The 18,975-nt window shown below is 34.8% G+C and overlaps 1 protein-coding gene and 1 pseudogene across 6 annotated transcripts in view; both read right to left on the bottom strand.

Annotated features, from left to right (window-relative positions):
• The window catches only part of AKAP9 (A-kinase anchoring protein 9), a 154,302-nt gene that overhangs the window by 64,636 nt on the left and 70,691 nt on the right, over positions 1-18,975 (bottom strand). For 3 of the 6 annotated variants that reach the window (XM_047830631.1, XM_047830638.1, XM_047830673.1), the window contains 7 exons: positions 14,259-14,600; positions 12,788-13,012; positions 11,574-11,714; positions 10,983-11,086; positions 10,150-10,245; positions 8,378-8,583; positions 762-994 (listed from right to left, as the gene is read on the bottom strand). In XM_047830631.1, coding sequence (XP_047686587.1) covers positions 762-994; positions 8,378-8,583; positions 10,150-10,245; positions 10,983-11,086; positions 11,574-11,714; positions 12,788-13,012; positions 14,259-14,600 — 1,347 coding nt within the window. The remainder of the gene's footprint in view (positions 1-761; positions 995-8,377; positions 8,584-10,149; positions 10,246-10,982; positions 11,087-11,573; positions 11,715-12,787; positions 13,013-14,258; positions 14,601-18,975) is intronic. The other 3 variants (XM_047830647.1, XM_047830654.1, XM_047830663.1) reach the window with 3 other exon arrangements.
• LOC125161420 (uncharacterized) lies at positions 5,918-6,048 on the bottom strand (annotated as a pseudogene).

The raw sequence follows: 18,975 nt of genomic DNA, 5'->3' as shown, positions 1-18,975 counted from the left end.
CCAATGTTTATAGCAGCATTCTCAACAATAGCCAAATTGTGGAAAAGAGCCTAAATGTCCATCAACTGATGAATGGATAAAGAAATTGTGGTTTATATACACAATGGAATACTACATGGCAATGAGAAAGAATGAAATATGGCCCTTTGTAGCAACGTGGATGGAACTGGAGAGTGTGATGCTAAGTGAAATAAGCCATACAGAGAAAGACAGATACCATATGGTTTCACTCTTATGTGGATCCTGAGAAACTTAACAGAAACCCATGGGGGAGGGGAAGGGAAAAAAAAAAAAAAAGAGGTTAGAGTGGGAGAGAGCCAAAGCATAAGAAACTCTTAAAAACTGAGGGTTGATGGGGGGTGGGAGGGAGGGAGGGGAGGTGATGGCCATTGAAGAGGGCATCTTTTGGGATGAGCACTGGGTGTTGTATGGAAACCAATTTGACAATAAATTTCATATATTAAAAAAAAAAATCTCTTTTGATATCAAAAAAGTAATGTTCAAGAGTCTAGAAAATCTGAAAATTAAAACAACATTGAATTTTGAACTTGAAAAGTCCATCAGGACATTAAATGAACTCTTACCACCTGAAAAGAAACCCGGTGATATCAAAGATCCCTGTTGTTACAAAGACAACCAATTATTAAGAAGAACTTGACTAAATTTACGTGAGACAATAGAAAGAAAACATTTAGATGTTCACTGGCTTAAAAGAAAACCTACTGCAAATTTAGTACATATTAGCAACATTAAGAGGTTACCTGACTACTCGTTTCACTTATAGCTTCCAGGAGTTTCTCAACTGCTGCTTGTAGTCGACCGCTAATACTGAGCATAAGTTCTTCATTTTCAGGGTCTATTTCAGTTCCAGCAAAACCACTCCTCATGAGTTGTTCTGAGAGATCTGTCCCCTCTTCAGTTACTTTTGACCATATACTACTGTCATTTCTTGGCACATCACCTCCAGAATAAGAGGGTATAGATTCATCTGTAACTGGAATAACAGTATTTTAAAGGCATAAACCAATTATGTTTAGTAATTATAGTAAAAAAAGGTTATAAAAAAAAATGAAATTAAAACCTGAAATCACTGAACTATAAGGTCTTTTTTTAAAAGGTCTTTTAATGACAACACTGCAGCATAATAAATAGGCAAATACAGAATGTAGTATTATTTGATAACAAAGCAGGTAGGAGAAGAAGAATGCTATGCTAAGAGGGTTTCTAGAAATTAATACTTGGGTTATTCAGTATTTTTTTTCTTTCATAAAAACTTTTAAAACAACTTTCCACAGGTATTTACTAAGTACCCGCCATGTAGGATTTACTAAGTAATGGAGACTTACAGGTGGCAAGATCTGGTTCCTATCCTCAAGGACCATATAATGAGAAAATAAATACATAAACGACATGAAAAGACTGCAATGGAATATTTCAGGTGTATGGAGGGATAGAAGAAGGGCTTGATTTTGTCTGGAACAGATCCTCTGATTTCTGAGCACAATACTGGGAAGCATCACCAGTTCAGGCTAGACAGTAAAAGGGACTAAGATCATTTTGCAGCTGGAAACTTTTGTAAGAGGTATACTACAAAGAGATTAGTAGGCTAATGAGCAGTACTCATTTAACTATGGACATATATATCCACATTATTCTCATTTTTTATTCAGACAAACTGAGTTGACACGGGCAGAGAATCTGGACGTGTTTTCTGTAAACTGAAATAAAAGCATAGGGGGGCGCCTGGGTGGCGCAGTCGGTTAAGCGTCCGACTTCAGCCAGGTCACGATCTCGCGGTCGGTGAGTTCGAGCCCCGCGTCAGGCTCTGGGCTGATGGCTCGGAGCCTGGAGCCTGTTTCCGATTCTGTGTCTCCCTCTCTCTCTGCCCCTCCCCCGTTCATGCTCTGTCTCTCTCTGTCCCAAAAATAAATAAAAACGTTGGAAAAAAAAAAAATTAAAAAAAAAAAGCATAGGTTACTCATTGCTGTCATGGAACACGATACTCATCTGTGGCAGCACAATACAACCCAACAACAAAATGTCCTAAAGAAGAATTTCCTATTCTTTTATTACATGTAGTATGTATTTCTTATCAGTAACTGTAGAAAGTTAACAAATTAACAGCAAACTTTAATTTCCAAAGTACTTAGAATATTCAGTTTGATACAGTCATCCAGGAGAATAAGAGCTATTTATTAAAATGTCTTGCTGAAGCAGCTGGTGTGTGCAGTTCTCTCACTCTCATGTATGAACAGTATTAGATACAGTTTCAGATGCAAGATCTGAATGCAGCACAGTTCAACATTCACTAAGTACCTCCTCTGTACAAGTCACTGGCTAAAGAATCCAAGACTGGATTCTAGGAAATGATTTAAAAAAAAATTTTTTTTTATGTTTATTTGTGAGAGAGAAAGAGAGACAGAGTGCAAGCAGGGGAGATGCAGAAAGAGAGGGAGACACACAGAATCCAAAGCAGGCTTGAGGCTCTGAGTGGTCAGCACAGAGCCTGATGTGGGACTCGAACTCATGGACCACAAGATCATGACCTGAGCTGAAGTCGGCCACTTAACCAACTGAGCCACTCAGGTGCCCCACCTAGGAAATGATTTTAAATGTTTGCTATCACATAGTTTATCTAATTCTTAGTGTAACAGCTAATACAATTTTCCCTTTGTATTTTTACTCTCAAAATTTAAAAACAGACAGCAACCAGACTAATATTTACTTATGTTATTCCAGGTATTCAAAATTGAATGTCTTGATAAGAGGGATCAATACTTTACAAGTATTCATGAGTTCAAAATGATCTTGGAATTCAAAATGAATTCATATAAAGTACAGTACAATGTATATTACAAAGTTACTAAACAAAATGAATGTAGTTCAGAAAATAAATATTTTTGAAAAAACTATGGAAGAAATAGTTTATAAGTGGTATTTAAAGCTAAAAATACATGTTATATAGCATCTTTAAGGAATTAAATGCATTCTACAGTGACCTTTTCTAATAAGTACAGAGAATCTGACAAATCAGAGGAAAGAGAATAGTCTGATACGATGGGGAGTCAAGGCTTTATGGAGTCAAAGTGTGGAGAGAAGCTGGGATGAGGTAGGGAAGACAGCAGAAGGAAGGGAGCTGGAAAGGAGGCTCGATCCAAGTTGTGAATGGTCTGAACTTTTATAGGAAACTTGGAGTTGTGCTATAAATTAATGAGGCAGTGAATGATTTTTGCACAGGAAGACATCAAATCTATAAATCAAGAAGCAAATTGTAGCAATGCAGAGGAAGGGATAAGAAGAGACTGAGTGGAAGAATAGATGAGATGTGTTGAAACGTGAGATAAAGATGGGGGGGGGGGGTTGGGCACAGCCAGAGAAGATTAAATGCATACATAAAACTAGGGAGAAAGAAAAGTAGTAAAAGATGATCCTGGGGTTCAAGTGTAGATTGATTTGTAGGTGAAAGAAAAGTCATTAAGAGAAATACTCTGAAAGTCAGGAGACAGTACACAGAGTAGGCATAAAAAATGGTAAGTCTGAATGGGTTATGTGGAAAAGATGAGTCAACTTTTAGAAATTTGGGTCTGCAGAGACTTAGGAGTCATTTTTATTAAGGTGAGAGTCAAAATCTAGAAAGTGGATACATTTATTTCATAAGCAATAAACAACTACTTTCCTGTTTCAGGAGAGAAGGAGGAAAAACATAGTTGGAGCCTCCATAGTAAAATAAACTTACAAAAGAATGTGTGTAAAAAAAGTCACAGAAAGACAAGGAGACAAGAAGAGAACATTGCAAAAAATGTAGAGATGTCAGTAATGTTATTTGTCTACACACTCAAACAGGAGAAGGACTGAGAAGATAGTATTGGATAGCTGGGAGGTCACTGCTGTCCTGACAGAGAGCAACTGTGGTAGGAACAGGAACCGAAACTGGTACAAGTACGGGTTGGTCTAACCCCTCATCGAGTCTGTCAAGGTTTATCTTGAGTGGGGAGCAAAGTTAAGAAGAACCAATGTACTTGAAAAAAATATATTATGAATATTGTTATATTATGAATTATTTATATATTATTTTATATATATTAAAAATCAATGGTGAGGAAAACAATTGAAGATATTGTATACTGCATGGGAACAAATCTCAAGCAACAAACTACAAAAGACACATAAAACAAAATGGCTTATGAAAGGTCAGTGAAAGTTAATTTTTTCAAATGCTAATAAAAAATACAGATTAAAGTATCTTTTCTAAAAGATGAAGATGTCAACTAGCTTACTGTATTTTACAGTAACATGTGGAAGATATAAACAAATAAAAATAATGTATGTTCCAATGAAAAAATTGAATTTTTTTTTGTTTATTCCAATGCGATAAAAGAATGAGAAATACAGCAAGTTTATGCTGCATTTGTAAGAGTTTTCAGGGGGAAAAAATCAGAAAAAAACATATTAACAGGGCAATGTCATAAAATACCAATAGAAACCTCAGAATTGCCAGCCTGGTGAAAAGACTCATGATTTCAAATTGGTGAACCACTGATTTCTCTGCAGATAATGGTTAACACAGCAGATGATGGTTAAAGCATTTCCTTTAGCCATTTACTTTATGGACTTATACCATGTTCATTCTGTATGTTCTCAGGTTAAGCAGGGAAGGTGATCTGATAGGGCATTCCCTAAACCAATGGCCTTCTGAAGATCTCTAGAGCCCTAATTGGAAACCACGGACTCTACTTTGCCTCTTATACCTCAGAGATGAGTGAATTGAACTGAAGCCCTGGGAGAGATTTGCCTCCAGATAACTAACTGAGAATCCAGGGCCTCCAGATAACTAACTGAGCATTCTATCACATCACACTACTCCAAAAGGAAGATGCAGCAGATGAAACTCAGTGCTTGGCTACCTAAGAGAGAGGTATGCATTGTACCCCTGTGCCATTACAGTGCTGGCCTCAAAGAAATTTTCTTTCAACACATCCTAGGGGAACTCATTCTTATGAACTACTTTAAGATTCACTCAAATTCAAATAATTTGATACTGGCTCAAAATCTCCCTTCACTTTCATAAACTAGGTCCCTCTTATGTGGCAGCAAACATGAGCAAATCAATTATTTACTTTTTTAGAGAGTTAACAAGTCTATACATGTTTAAAATCTAAACAAGTTTGGACTTGAAAGCTGGAAATAAATCACAAGTCCTACTACCTACAGTAAAAAAAAATGATACATAAAAACTGAAAAGCAAATGATGCTTCATAATCAGATTAAGACTGAACTTTCTGTTATATTAAATAAGACATAAAAGAAATATTTCAATAGTTCCTTTTAGTTTTTACAATAATGCTTCCATGAAAAATATTAAGGAACATCAGAAAAAATTCTTATAAATGAAAGTGTCAATTTTTAAAACCAATATATTCTTCAAAGTTTATCAGAAAATTTAAAGTTTTAAATTATAAACTCTATTAATTCAATAGTCTCTTCAAGATGCAAAATGGATCTGTAAGTGTCCTCCAGTGATATTAATGGTCATCCTAATTAGTTTGATAAATACTTTTACAATAAGATCAAGAAAGCGTTACCTAATTCTTTCCTATACATCAAGATCCATTTGTAGAAATAAAATACCCCTGATTCAGAGCTTAACAAAAGGGTGACATTAATTTGAAAAAAATGCTTCTACAAAGTTTGAAAAGAATGAATATGACAGAAAGTTTAAAAATTCAGTATTATTTATAGGGCACCTGGGTGACTCAGTTGGTTGAGCACCTGACTCGTGATTTCGGCTCAGGTTATGATCCAAGTGGGACTGAGCCGTGTGTCAGGCTCTGCACTGAGCGGGGAGCCTGCTTAAGATTCTCTCTCTCTCTTTCTCTCTCTCTCTCTTTCTCTCCTACCCTTGCCTCTGAGCCTCTCCCTTGCTTGCGCGCTCTCTCACTCTCTCTCTAAAAAAAACAAAAACAAAAAATTCAGTTATTATTTCAGCTCTCATTAAACTGATAAGAACAGATACCACACTTGATCTTAGCCAAAAGGCCAAGAAGCGATCTTCAGCTCTTATTAAAAGAGGTTTTTAAGGGATGCCTGGGTGGCTTAGTCAGTTAAGTGCCCAACTCTTGATTTTACTCAGGTCACAATCTCACAGTTCATGAGTGCAAGCCCTATACTGGGCTCTGTGCTGACAGCGTGGGGCCTGTTTGGGATTACCTCTCTCCCTGCCATCTCTGCCCCTCCCCCACTTGTGCACGTGCTCTCTCAAAAAAAAAAAAAAACCAAAAAAACCCCCCAAAAACACCTTAAGAAAAGAAAAGAGGTTTTTCAAATTATCTTTGTACTCCTACAAAGAAGACATCCAGATGGCCAACCAACACATGAAAAAATGCTCAACATCACTCATCATCAGGGAAATACACATCAAAACCACAGTGAGATTCTGACACCTGTCAGAATGGCTACCATTAACAACTCAGGCAACAACAGATGTTGGCGAGGATGCGGAGAAAGAGGATCTCTTTTGCATTGCTGGTGGGAATGCAAGCTGGTGCAGCCACTCTGGAAAACAGTATGGAGGTTCCTCAAAAAACTAAAAATAGAATTACCCTATGACCCAGCAATTGCACTACTAGGTATTTATCCAAGGGATACAGGGATGCTGTGTCAAAGGGGCACATGCACCCCCATGTTTATAGCAGCACTATCAACAATAGCCAAAGGATGGAAAGAGCCCAAATGTTCATCAATGGATGAATGGTTAAGGAAGATGTGGTATATATATACAATGGAGTATTACTTGGCAATCAAAAAGAATGAAATCTTGCCATTTGCAAATACGTGGATGGAACTGGGGGGTATTATGCTAAGTGAAGTTAGTCAGAGAAAGACAAAAACCATAGGACTTCACTCATATGAGGACTTTAAGAGACAAAACACATGAATATAAGGGAAGGGAAACAAAAATAATATAAAAACAGGGAGGCAGACAAAACAGAAGAGACTCATAAATATGGAGAACAAACTGAGGGTTGCTGGAGGGGTTGTGGGAGGGGGGATGGGCTAAATGGATAAGGGGCACTAAGGAATCTACTCCTGAAGTCATTGTTGCACTATATGCTAACTAATTTGGATGTAAATTTAAAAAAATAAAAAAGTTAAAAAAAATTATCTTTGTACTCAACTGAGGCAGTTTTACTTACAATTTCAAACTTTTCTCTGCACTTAGAAACATGCTACTGGCCAAACTGTAATCAGGTAAACTTTCTGTAAGTGGGATAATCTCTTTTCATTTCTCCACATGAAACTTCAACAAAATGCTCTCAAAAACTGTAAATATTAGCACTCTTAGAAGGTTTGCCTCTAACTGGGGAGACATACTTGGGTGTGGAGTGTACTACAGTATCTGAGAGTCCAGACCCTATCTTTTCCCATTTGACAAAAATTTTCTCACCCTTTGATTTCCTGATTCCCTTATCAACAAGGAATTAAAAAACAAGAGAGACTGGATGTCAGCAAGTGTGAAACTAAGAAATTCCAAGAAGAAATTCTGGCTCACATAGCTGGAAGAAGACAGAATTAGGAAGAGAGCTACATTCTTTCAGGACCCAACCTCTGGATCCACACATATTCTGTCACACTTCAAACTACTTTTCCAAAAGGAAGAAAGGAGCTAGCAGAGGACAGCCTAAAGATAAGTTCAAGCCTTAGGTTTCTTACAAAGACATTCTTTTTTTTTTTTTTTTAACGTTTATTTATTTTTGAGACAGAGAGAGACAAAGCATGAACGGGGAGGGTCAGAGAGAGGGAGACACAGAATCTGAAACAGGCTCCAGGCTCTGAGCTGTCAGCACAGAGCCCGACGCGGGGCTCGAACTCACGGACCGCAAGATCATGACCTGAGCTGAAGTCGGCTGCTTAACCGACTGAGCCACCCAGGCGCCCCACAAAGACATTCTTTTAACCATTCTGAACAGATATCTGAAACTGATGCTTGATTCCTAAAACTCTTTATTTCTAATCTTAAAGGGTGGTTTCAGGATGTTGCCAATACCTCATGGATATTGGATATCTCATGGAAAAAAGTCCTGAGAAGTGATGTAGAATTTTTCCTTTATTGGTGGAGAAATTAAATAGCCTCTGGTTTCTGTAGCACAGCAGTATTCCTGAGTATGTACAATAACAACTCTAACACACCCACTTGCAAAACCTATACAATCATGGTGTTCTGAAAACAGTGGTTCCAAAATATGTGTCTGAAGATCTTTTTGTTGGAAACAACTTTAACATTCTCTCTTCCGGGTTTTCAACACATAGCAAACTGCCTTGCTCTCAGAAAGATTTATGAGATAATGATGACAGTCTCAACAGCATATAAAACCAGTACCTCCTGTGTGTTCCTCATGGATACATGACTTTATAGGTGCCTCTCCTTCCGGCCTCCAAATCAAGCTGGCAGATGACTGGACCTTACTAGATCTATCTAGAATACCAAGAACATGGCGACCAATTGTTTCTTCAACAGCTGCTGTTGTCTTTACAACTTCTAAGAGGATCTTGAGAAGTCTATTATTAGCTTTCTGGAGTGCAAACCTGTGTAGAGAAAGAAACATTTATTAAAATGCTTAATCTTTTTGAAGCAAACACTGTGCTTATGTTCCACACAAAATGTACCACAAAATATCTGACTTGAATAATAAAATATCATGATATTCTCTATGAAAATAATATGCATAGCACTTAAAATGAAGTGTTTTACAAATGTGCAGTACTTTACTGACCTTAAAGTATGAAACACCTGACATTTTAAGGTAGTAGAGTTTCCAAATTAGAAGAAAATTTTAAGGAGATGCAAAAGTTGTTTTAAAAATTGTGGTAGTATCCAAGCATATGCAAGCTGATAGTACCATTTATTGTTCTTATACACACTTCACATTTAATCTTTCTATGTGTCAAACAATATAATTTAAAATGTAATTAAAAAATTCCACCAGAAAATGTATTTCTACAACCTACTGGTGATAATCTAGATAATTAAATTACAAAAACAGGCAGAGACCTGTTTTTAACAAGATCTATTGTGCAATATCACTATTTGCCAACACCAGAGGAAGTATCATTTATTACATCTGCTACAGAGACAGAAATTTCTCCAGTTATATAAACCATATTCATTGCAGCCAGTAGAAGGAACCTATTTTCAACCAATTGGAATCAATGGTGGATCTCTCTTTTTTAAAAGATGTCAAACACTCTCATTTTCAAAAAATTAGAAAACACTGCTAACCACCCACTTAAATATCTCAGCAAAAAAATCAGTGTTAACATTTTAATGCCTCTCTTTCTAGATTTCCCTCTGCCTCATAAATATATACATTTTAAAAACAAAAATGAGTTATCCAGGACAAAGTGTCTTTGTAAGGTTTTTCTTTTTTTGCTTAACATAAACATCTTTTCATGTCAAGAAATATACTTCCATAAATGGTAATTCAGAAAATTATCGGATTAATTTTCTGAATAACTAAACAATTCTCTTATCCTAACGGCTTAAATCATTAAGAGTACTACAGTGGCAAACTTTATATTTAATACATATAGGTAGAATAAGAGACTTTCATGGTAAAGGTCCACTGCTTTAAGACTGTTTTCTATCTCAGCTTCATTCTGTGGGAGATCACCAACAATCAGGTTAAAGGATATCTGTTTTCACCGGCACATGACATAACTATTTTTAGACAAGGTAATAAATGGGCAAGTTTTCCTTCAGTATTTGTCAAGTGAAAGAGACTAGTTCTATTTTTGCACCTATATCAAGTTCTCTGCTTACATGAGGTGAGGATATTAAAAATAAAACTCTAAGTAATTTAGTTAGTAGGCAGTAAGTCAAGGGTTTTATTTAACTTCTTCTGAAGTTTTGTTCAAGCCCCAAACACATCAGGATTAGGACAACTTGAAAATATTTCTAAATCAGAGAAATGATTAAAATTAATATGATGGTAAAGAGAGATAAAATATGAATACTCATTTATTAGCACTCACTACAAAAATTCCTAAAAATTAAATACTGCATAGTTTTAAAAATATACCAATTAGAGAGAAAGAATATAAAATAAACAAACTGTTTATTTTATATTGCTGTGGTAACTCTAATTTTCATACACTGTCTTTCTTGTTTGAGTTCCATACTGACTGTGTTCCATACTGATGATCCAATGGGGAAGCCAAAATCTTAGGGGCCAAATTCCTCCATGCAAGCTGAGGAAGGAGGTTAGGAGGACACAGAGGGTTGACAGTCACAGAAATTGGAAAAGGAGGAAATTAAGTTAGTAGATATTAATTTAATTTAAAATTAAAGAAATTATTTTCATTTGAACAGAACAAATTTTAAAATACTATGCCTACAGTTCTTAACATAGGGGTAACTATTCTTACTTAATATTTTACATTTTTATATTAACCTCTACAAAATCAAATCAGGGAAAGTTTTGTTAACATCATTAATTTATTCATGATATAAAAGTGGGATCTATCAAAAGTGGGATATGGATTGAAAGTTCTCATCTGATATGCAATAAATCAATGAAAGAAGCTAACTGCAGACTATCACACTTAATTTTTTTCTCATCACAAACAAGGGAGGTGGCTTATATTGAATGTACGTCCATACAGTGAAGAAATACACACATGTACAATTGTGTTTTTAAGGATAAAAAATAGCATATGAGCAGAATAAAATTAATCAAGAAAGGTTCAGTAACCAAATAATGCCTTACCATTTACTGAGATAAGTACGTGACTAGTATAGAATCAAAAATTACTCTATATAAAAAATATTTTTAAAAATTTGCCTATCAAAGGTTGGTAATTCTTTACACACAGAGTAAAATGGACCAAACAAATGTACAAGATCAAAACAAGGACAAATAAAGTTTATCACACTGAAACAACTATTTTAATTCCCTCTGTACTGAAAAAATACACATTCTGTATACCTTTCATTGGTCAGAATATCAGGAAGCACATCTTCAGGTTTTCTGTCTAACTCCTTTTCTTTAAATGCCTGTTCCTCAACTTCCTCCTGGTTTTCATTTCCGTTCTGTTTAAGGTTGTGTAAAGGTAGAGAGGACAAAAGAGAAAGAAAACCTGTCATCTTGGAAACACCATGTCATTCTTCTAAAGTGCTATAAAGTGAAACAGAAACCTCTGTGTGCAAAATAGATAATCTTTGAAATAATATTTAACTACATTTTATTAAGAGATTAGCATTATCAAAAAAGCTAAGGCAGCCTAATACACAGATGAAAACAGTTTCACTGGGTTCAGGCTAACGCATGCTGTAGTGTGACATTCAGTTTGTTAGGCTGCTCCGTGGTGAAGCAACAGCTGCTGCTACAGTAATGTCTGATTCAAATTACCGTAAATGGAACGTAAAGAATCTTGACTCCACCTACCTGGCATGTAAACAATCACAAATCTGTTAAGCTCCACACCCATAAAAAATATATTTCCCACGGACAACAAAGACAAACAGATCCTACTGCATGTTGACCCCTGGACCCTAGGTGGGCCCGAGTCCATACTACCTGTGTTTGCGTACTGCTGTTGCGCAGCTCACAACACAGCTTCTCTCTTCCCGCTAGAGACAGCTGCTTTAGTGCTTCCAGCTCCTCTAAAAGCACCCTTTCTCTCTCTGAAACCAGGTTTTCATTATCTATTGAGGATCTCTAAATAAGAAAAAAGGTCATGAGAGAATATTGTTTGCGATAGAAGAAAAAAGCAGAAATAACAAGCAGATTTCTTTTAACCCAGGGACCAAGAGAAGGCACTTTCTACATATGAGTCACATCCCATGATTAGGGGTTAAAAGCGTATATAAAGTTCAATGCAAAATTTGAAAGTTAAAATAAAAAACTAGGGCTAGAATATTCAGGAATTTGTGAAGCTCAATTAATAGTATATTCATATGTCAATTTTGCATTGAAAATTCAGAAATTTAAATTCACAAAATGCGATGAAGAAAAGCAAAATCAATTTTTTCAAATGATGTTTTATGTTCAACTGCCAATTTTCCTATTCTATATCGGAAAGAACATGTTTTAAGTTTTCTCTATTTTTTATCTCTTTTCAAAATAAATGGAATAAATTTGTTTTTATAGGAACTTTTGTAAAAATATTTCTTGCTTTTCTGTAATGATTTTGTGAGTATACTATATACAGCAATTGATAAGAATCCAGCTCCCAAATGCCAAGGAGTCAGAAAAAGGGATGAGAACGTTATATAAATTTGCATTTCTCAAATCAAGAAGAGATGTTTCCCTGGAGAAAGTCCCAGAAACATACTACTTCAGATTTCCATTCATGATTAAAAAGACAGATTAAAGATAAAGGTAAACCTTGGAAATGCTAATTGGTGGACTCACAAAACTATAAATGAATATGGGAAAATGGAGTATCAACTGCACCTCAGCACAAAGAATTTCTGTCACAGAATACTATCACCATGCTTTTGCGTGTATGATCAATGGAATGATTAAAAACAAATATACAAACAGCCTTGTAGCCACTTTTCCAATGCCTAAAAAGGCAGATAAATAAAATGGCACAGACCCAATGCACTCCAAGGTTGAGTCAGGTGTTCCTAACAAGATCTAAGGCTGTTGTGCTGATGGAGTCTGTTCTTAATGTTAAACACTTGTTTTTATTCAGATCTTGGCAATAGTTTTGACTTTTTAAATAAAGGCTATCTAAAGAATACTGTTATTTTAATTGGGGAGAAAAGAGATGCTAAGTCTCATACCTGGGCTAATTGTATATTCAGTCTCTTAATCTCTTCTTGTAGCTGTTCCTGGTCTTCTCGCTGTCTCTCCATCTGACGCATGTGTGCCTGCCGTAACAGTTCTGTCGCCTGTTGATGTTCTTGGTATTGTCGCACAAGTTCCTGCCTCATATCTTCCAACTGTTCTTCATTTAACATTAGTTGTCTAGAAGCATCCATACTTGATACCAAAATTTCATCATGAATCTAAAAAGGTAGGAAAAAAAGAGGCAATCATAAAACATTTTGTGGCAATCTGTCAGCATCAATATTTTAATATAAAAGCAATTCCACTACTAAAGTGCCTAATTTTTATTCCCATTATTTAACTAAAACATAAATTTAAAAAAGATATCTGTCTTAATTATAATTCTAAATCAGTGTGAAGTTTATTACCATTACACATGTTGTTCTCCAAAAGCAAAATAGCTATTTGTCAGTTTAAATGCAATCTAAGGGAGAAGAATAAAGAATAAAAATCCTCAAAATGCCTTCTGCTCTTAATGAAGCTGTAGCTCCCTTATCCCTCTTGACATTTATGATGGGGAGATAATATAAATGGAATACTTGTAATTTAAAATTAAATTTATAAAACATGAAAAATTTTACCTAATTATGCAGTGGTCACCACAGTACTATAGACAACAATATAACATATAAGAATATATAACAATCTATAAGAAACAAATTTCAATAATTTTTATTTGGAAATAAAAGCTTTATGTTCCACTTTCTCATACTCATTAGAAATCAACTCCTTAATGAATTTCTATAAGTACTTCAGTTCCTGAAGCACTCTGCCTTGAACAGATGCTGGTACATTAAAGAGGTTTTCACAAGTATCTCAGTTTTGTACTTCATAAAGAAGTTGACAATTTTATTTCAGTATGCCTCTAAACACGATATAACCTATCCTGAACATTAATAAAAAAATTTAATTTAGATAATTAAAAAAAAGGATTTCTTTCTTTCCATTAAAGGCACAGGCAGTTGTAGTACAGACACAGAAAAGATCCTCCATTAATGAGTAAGTATAGAAGAAGAGAAATAGTATTTACAGAGTACAATGCTTTAAATTATCTTCTTAAACAGGAAGCTACTTCCATGTGATGTTATCATCACATTAAATGAAGCAAACCTTTTATTCAGACATATTGTAGGATAATTAATCTTAAACTGACTGAAACAAAATTAATGTACATATAATTTACAATGAGATTTTACCATGCATATATGTCTAACATAAACAAAAATATTATGAGCCAGACTTATTTTATTTAATAAAATAGTAAATCATTTATTCATATACTTTACAAGTAATAAAACACATTCAAAATGCAAATCCCTAAGTCAAGATTGGATCTGATACTTTCCTTCCCCATTAAGGAATATTACTGCTAATATTTTTATAATGAAGGAAGTCACAAATTTTTATACAAGGAAACATACTTACAGATTCTCTGACTATAAATGTTTTATCTTTGGAGAACATTTCTTCTGAAATAGTCAGTTCATGGTCTTCCGATTGTAGTGTATCATCAAGATTACCATCGGTTGATAACAGAACTTCCTTTCCATTTTCTCCTAACTCCTTACTAAGTGGTTTAAATTCTTCTTTAAATTTCATGTCCATTTCTTCAAAAGCTTGACCCTGTGATGATTTCGTTTCATTTAAATAACCTTCTTGCTGATAGAAAGCATGTGCTTGTTTTGATGATGTAGCATCCTCTTTTTCCCCAGATATTCTAGACAGTTCAGTTTGTTGAGCAAATGCTATACTCATTGACACAATGACCTAAAGAAATAAAGTAAATGAAAAGGATCAGATTTATAAAAACCAACAGGAATTTAAAAAGCAAGTTACCACTCAAAATGGTTTTAAACTAAAAGAAATCCTACAGAAAGTGATATGGAGAGATTCTCATACCTTCAATCTTCTCTAACTTGTGGTCAAGATCTCAAGACTAGCTTTTACTTTAATTTCCTGTCTTGAACCTGACCTGCTTGTCTCTTTGTCTCTCAATACTAAGAATGCAACAAAGACAAAAAGATTAAAAATATTAAAAATATGAAAGAGAAGCAGAGTGAAGGATAGAACGAGAATATTCAACCAACATCTAATTATTGTTCTAGAAGCATATATTAGAGACTAACAGAAATAAACTATTTCATGAAGTAACAGGTGAGAATACCAAAGGTACTACTCCTAAGAGTCAAGACCAACGAATTTTGGAAGGACAAATAAAGAGAAGACCAAGAACAAATAATTCTTAAAGTTTCCAGAGAAAAAAGATGTATTACCTATGGGGAACAACAATTAAAATGACAAGGACTTTCTCAGTAGAAACAAGAAGGAGTCAGAAAATAATGAAATGTTATCTTTAAAGTTCTGACAAAAAAAAAAAAAGTCAACCCAGATTTGAATGTTCAACAAAATCATCTTTCAGGAATGAAAGCAAAATAACATGAAATAAAAACAAATAAAAACAGAGTTTATTCCCAATAAATAGATGATCCATAAAAGAACTTCTAAAGGATGTCCCTCAAAAAGCAGAAAATGATGCTAGAAGGAAGGCATAAGATGCAGAAAGGATGAGAGCATTAAAATTTCTTTTTGTAAATATGTGGATAACCTAACACTGATGGGTATAAAGCAATAATTCTATCTAAATTGTGAAATAAAAATACCTAAGACCGAGACTTGTAATTCCAATTAGCATAAATTAAACCCACTACAGCCTCTCTTCCCCATTGATTGCAATTGAAAACTGAACAAAATACAAAAGCAACTACCAGAAAACTCTGAGAAGTAAACAAAAGCAGGCAAATTGCAGAGGGAGTCAAAACTTGAAGAAGAAATCTGTATGGGGAAGGTGAGAAAGAACTTGTGGCCTGAACCTAAATGGGTTGTCTATTTAAAAAGCATTTTTTTTTCACACTTTCCAGAACATCCTAAGACTCAGCATCTACACAATATTCAAAATATTCAATATATAATTCAAAATTAGATGACATACAATATGTTGTATGTCAAATTTGTTGCCAGCAGATTTGCTCAAAAAGAAATGCTACAGTAAAATTTTCAGGCTGAAGGTAGTAATACGAGAGGAAAACTTAAAGTCTGAGCAGCAGAATACTCATTCTTTTCAAGTATGCATGCAGCATTCAACCAGAACATATTTAAGGCAATAAATTTAAATAAACTGAAATCATACAAAGTATGTCTGACCACAAAGAAATTAAAAATTATACAATGAATTAACAACAGGAAGATATCTGAAAACCTCTAAATGTGAAAATCTAAACAACACATTTCTGAGTAACCCATGAATCAAAGGGGAGGTGACAAAATAAATCAAATATTCAGACTGAATGAAAATGTGTAGAACGCAGCTTAAAGGAGTGCTTAAAGGGAAACTTATAGCATTAAATGAATATATTTGAAAAGAAGAAAGGTCTTTTAGGAAACCAGAAAAAGAAAGCAACTTAAACCCAAAGCAAGCAGAAACAAGTAAAAAATAAAGAAAAGCAATCAATGAAAATAAAACAAAAAGTTTTTAAAAAACCCAAAAGCTGGACCCTTGAAAACATCAATACAATTAACTTCTAGACAGAATGACAAAGAAAAAAGTGAGAAAGCAGACATTAAGTGATAAAGGAATACTATAAACAACTTCACCAACGTAAATTCAACAGCATAGATAAAATGGAGTAATGCCCTGAGTGACATTAACTAACAAAGCTCACTCTAAAGAAACAGATTGCTTGAGTAAAACAAAATCTACTAAAGAAATCAGATTCATAGTTTAATAAAATCTTCAACAAAACTCCAGGCCCCGTTAGTTTCACTAACAAATTCTATACCATATTTAAGAATAAAATAGTATCAATTCTACATAAATTCTTCCAGAAAATAGAAGTGAGAATATATTTTAACGCTTTACAAGGCCAGCATTGACCTGATACCATAGCCAAAAGACATTACAAGAAAATAAAACTATGGATGATGCCCCTCATGAATACAGACATAAATATTCTGGACAAAATATTAGCAAACAGAATCAAGCAATATAAAAAGGAGACTGTCTACAAAGGAACATGAAGAAACTTTAGGGGTCATGGATATGTCTTATATCTTGATTATGCCGTTGGTTTCATACATCTGTTAAAACTCACCAAATTTTGCAGTTGGAACCTGTGAATTTCATGGTATGTAAATTATACCTCGGTAAAGATAATGACAAACAACAAAAATCTGACCATATGTTAAGTCACAAAAGAAGATTCTGAAATTTTGAAAAATTTGTACAATAAGAATCACTTTCTTTAGATCAGAAATGAGTAACAGAAATAATTAAAAGAATGGTATGGCCTGGAAACTAAAAAACTCAACTAAGGACTCAACTACCTTGTTATTCTCTCCTTTCCATTTCACTATACCATCTAACCAAATTCCACCTGTGATTACAGGGAACTGCCTACTCTGTGCCTGTGTAAGCTAAACTTAGATGAGGAAAAAAAATCCAACCAAGCTGAACAGTGTTATTTTAAATTCATAACTACTACCCTTGATTGAGTCCTTCAGGATACTGGGCAATTCTACTCAATTTCCCTGGTCTTTTCCTTCTCCTAGAAAGCCCTCTCTCCTTAAAGCTTCAATGTCTTCCCTTCCTTTCTCATTCTCAGGTGCTGACCTTGCTTCTTTTTTAGTGAGAAAACAGAAGCAATCAGAAGAGAACTTCCACAGGCTCCAAATACCGTATCTGAAAACATCCTGATGAACCAAATATTCTCTGCCTTCTTTCTTGTTATCATGGATTAAATCGCCATGCTCCTATCTAATGGCAACCCTCCAGGGCATTGTACCTCCTCTCCTCTAATCAGGGACACTGCTCCAACAACTGTCTCTCTCTCCTGACTTAGCGAATTTTTTTCCTTCTCTCAATAATTATTATTAACAAAGAAATATGACATCTTTCTTCTTAAACAGAAACAAATTACCAACAACAAAAATCTGCTGCTTGACTCTCTACATTACCCTTGAGATACCACTGCATTTCTCTGTTCCTCTTTCAAGTAAAACTCTAAATTTCATCTCTTTATTCTTACCCTTCACTCTCTCAAATCCAATCTAATCAGTTTGTCTGCACCACCCCATCAAATGTGTTCCTGTGAAACTCACCAATGATTTCACATTGTAAAATCCAATAATTAATTTGCAGTTCTAATCATTCGTGATGTATCAAAAACATTTGACACAGTTTAATAAATTCTCTTCTTGATATATTTTTACTTTTGTTTTTCCCATATTTAATTTACTGCTTTTTCTCTATCTTCTTTATTCCTCCTCCTTTCTCTGATCTCTAAACATTGGTGTTATCCAGGCTCAGCCCCCAGACCTCTGCTCTGTCTACACTACTACATTAATTGTTTTTCAAATTTTTTCACTGCAACCATGGTAAACACACACACAACAATAAAAACATTTTATGTTGTGACCCAAAGCACACATACATTTTGTGTGTATTTATATAATTGAACTTTCCCAGTATTTTAAAATCCTGGTCCAAAACCAGGATTTCATGCTTCAAAAACGAGTTGCAACTCACAGTTTGAAAAACGTTGCCCTATTTACCACCCTATTTTCATGTCTAGTCTTAACCTATTTTCTGAACTCTAGATATATATATCCAACTGCTTCTTCAATATTTATTTTTAAACATTTAGTAAGTGTTTGCATTTAATGGTTTTTTTGTTTTTTTTTTAGTGTACAAGCAGGGGAGGGGCAGAGAGAGGGGGCCAGAGAATCTGAAGCAGACTCCATGCCGACAGCAGCAAGTCCAATGCAGGGCTCAAACTCATAAACCACGAGATCACAACCTGAACCAAAGTTGGACACTCAACTGACTGAGCCACCCAGCACCCTAATGGGTCTGAATTCTTAAGCTAAAATCTCAAGTCTATCTTTCCTATCCAAAAAATACTCTCTTGCAGTCTTTTGACACCTAATAGCAACTCCATTCTTCCAGCTGCTTATGTCAAATAACCTAGAGTAATATTTTCCCCCAGCCCTTGCCCCTTTTCCTTTATTTCTTCTTCCTCCTGTACCCAGTCTCATTTGCTAAGAAGATAAATAATATTTCACCAAATAGGTCCCCTGACTGTGGGGT

This window comes from Prionailurus viverrinus, chromosome A2, assembly GCF_022837055.1.
Source record: "Prionailurus viverrinus isolate Anna chromosome A2, UM_Priviv_1.0, whole genome shotgun sequence".
NCBI classification, from domain to species: Eukaryota; Metazoa; Chordata; class Mammalia; order Carnivora; family Felidae; genus Prionailurus; species Prionailurus viverrinus.
The sequence above is the reverse complement of the archived record's forward strand: the minus strand, read 5'-3'. Positions and strand labels throughout refer to the sequence as shown.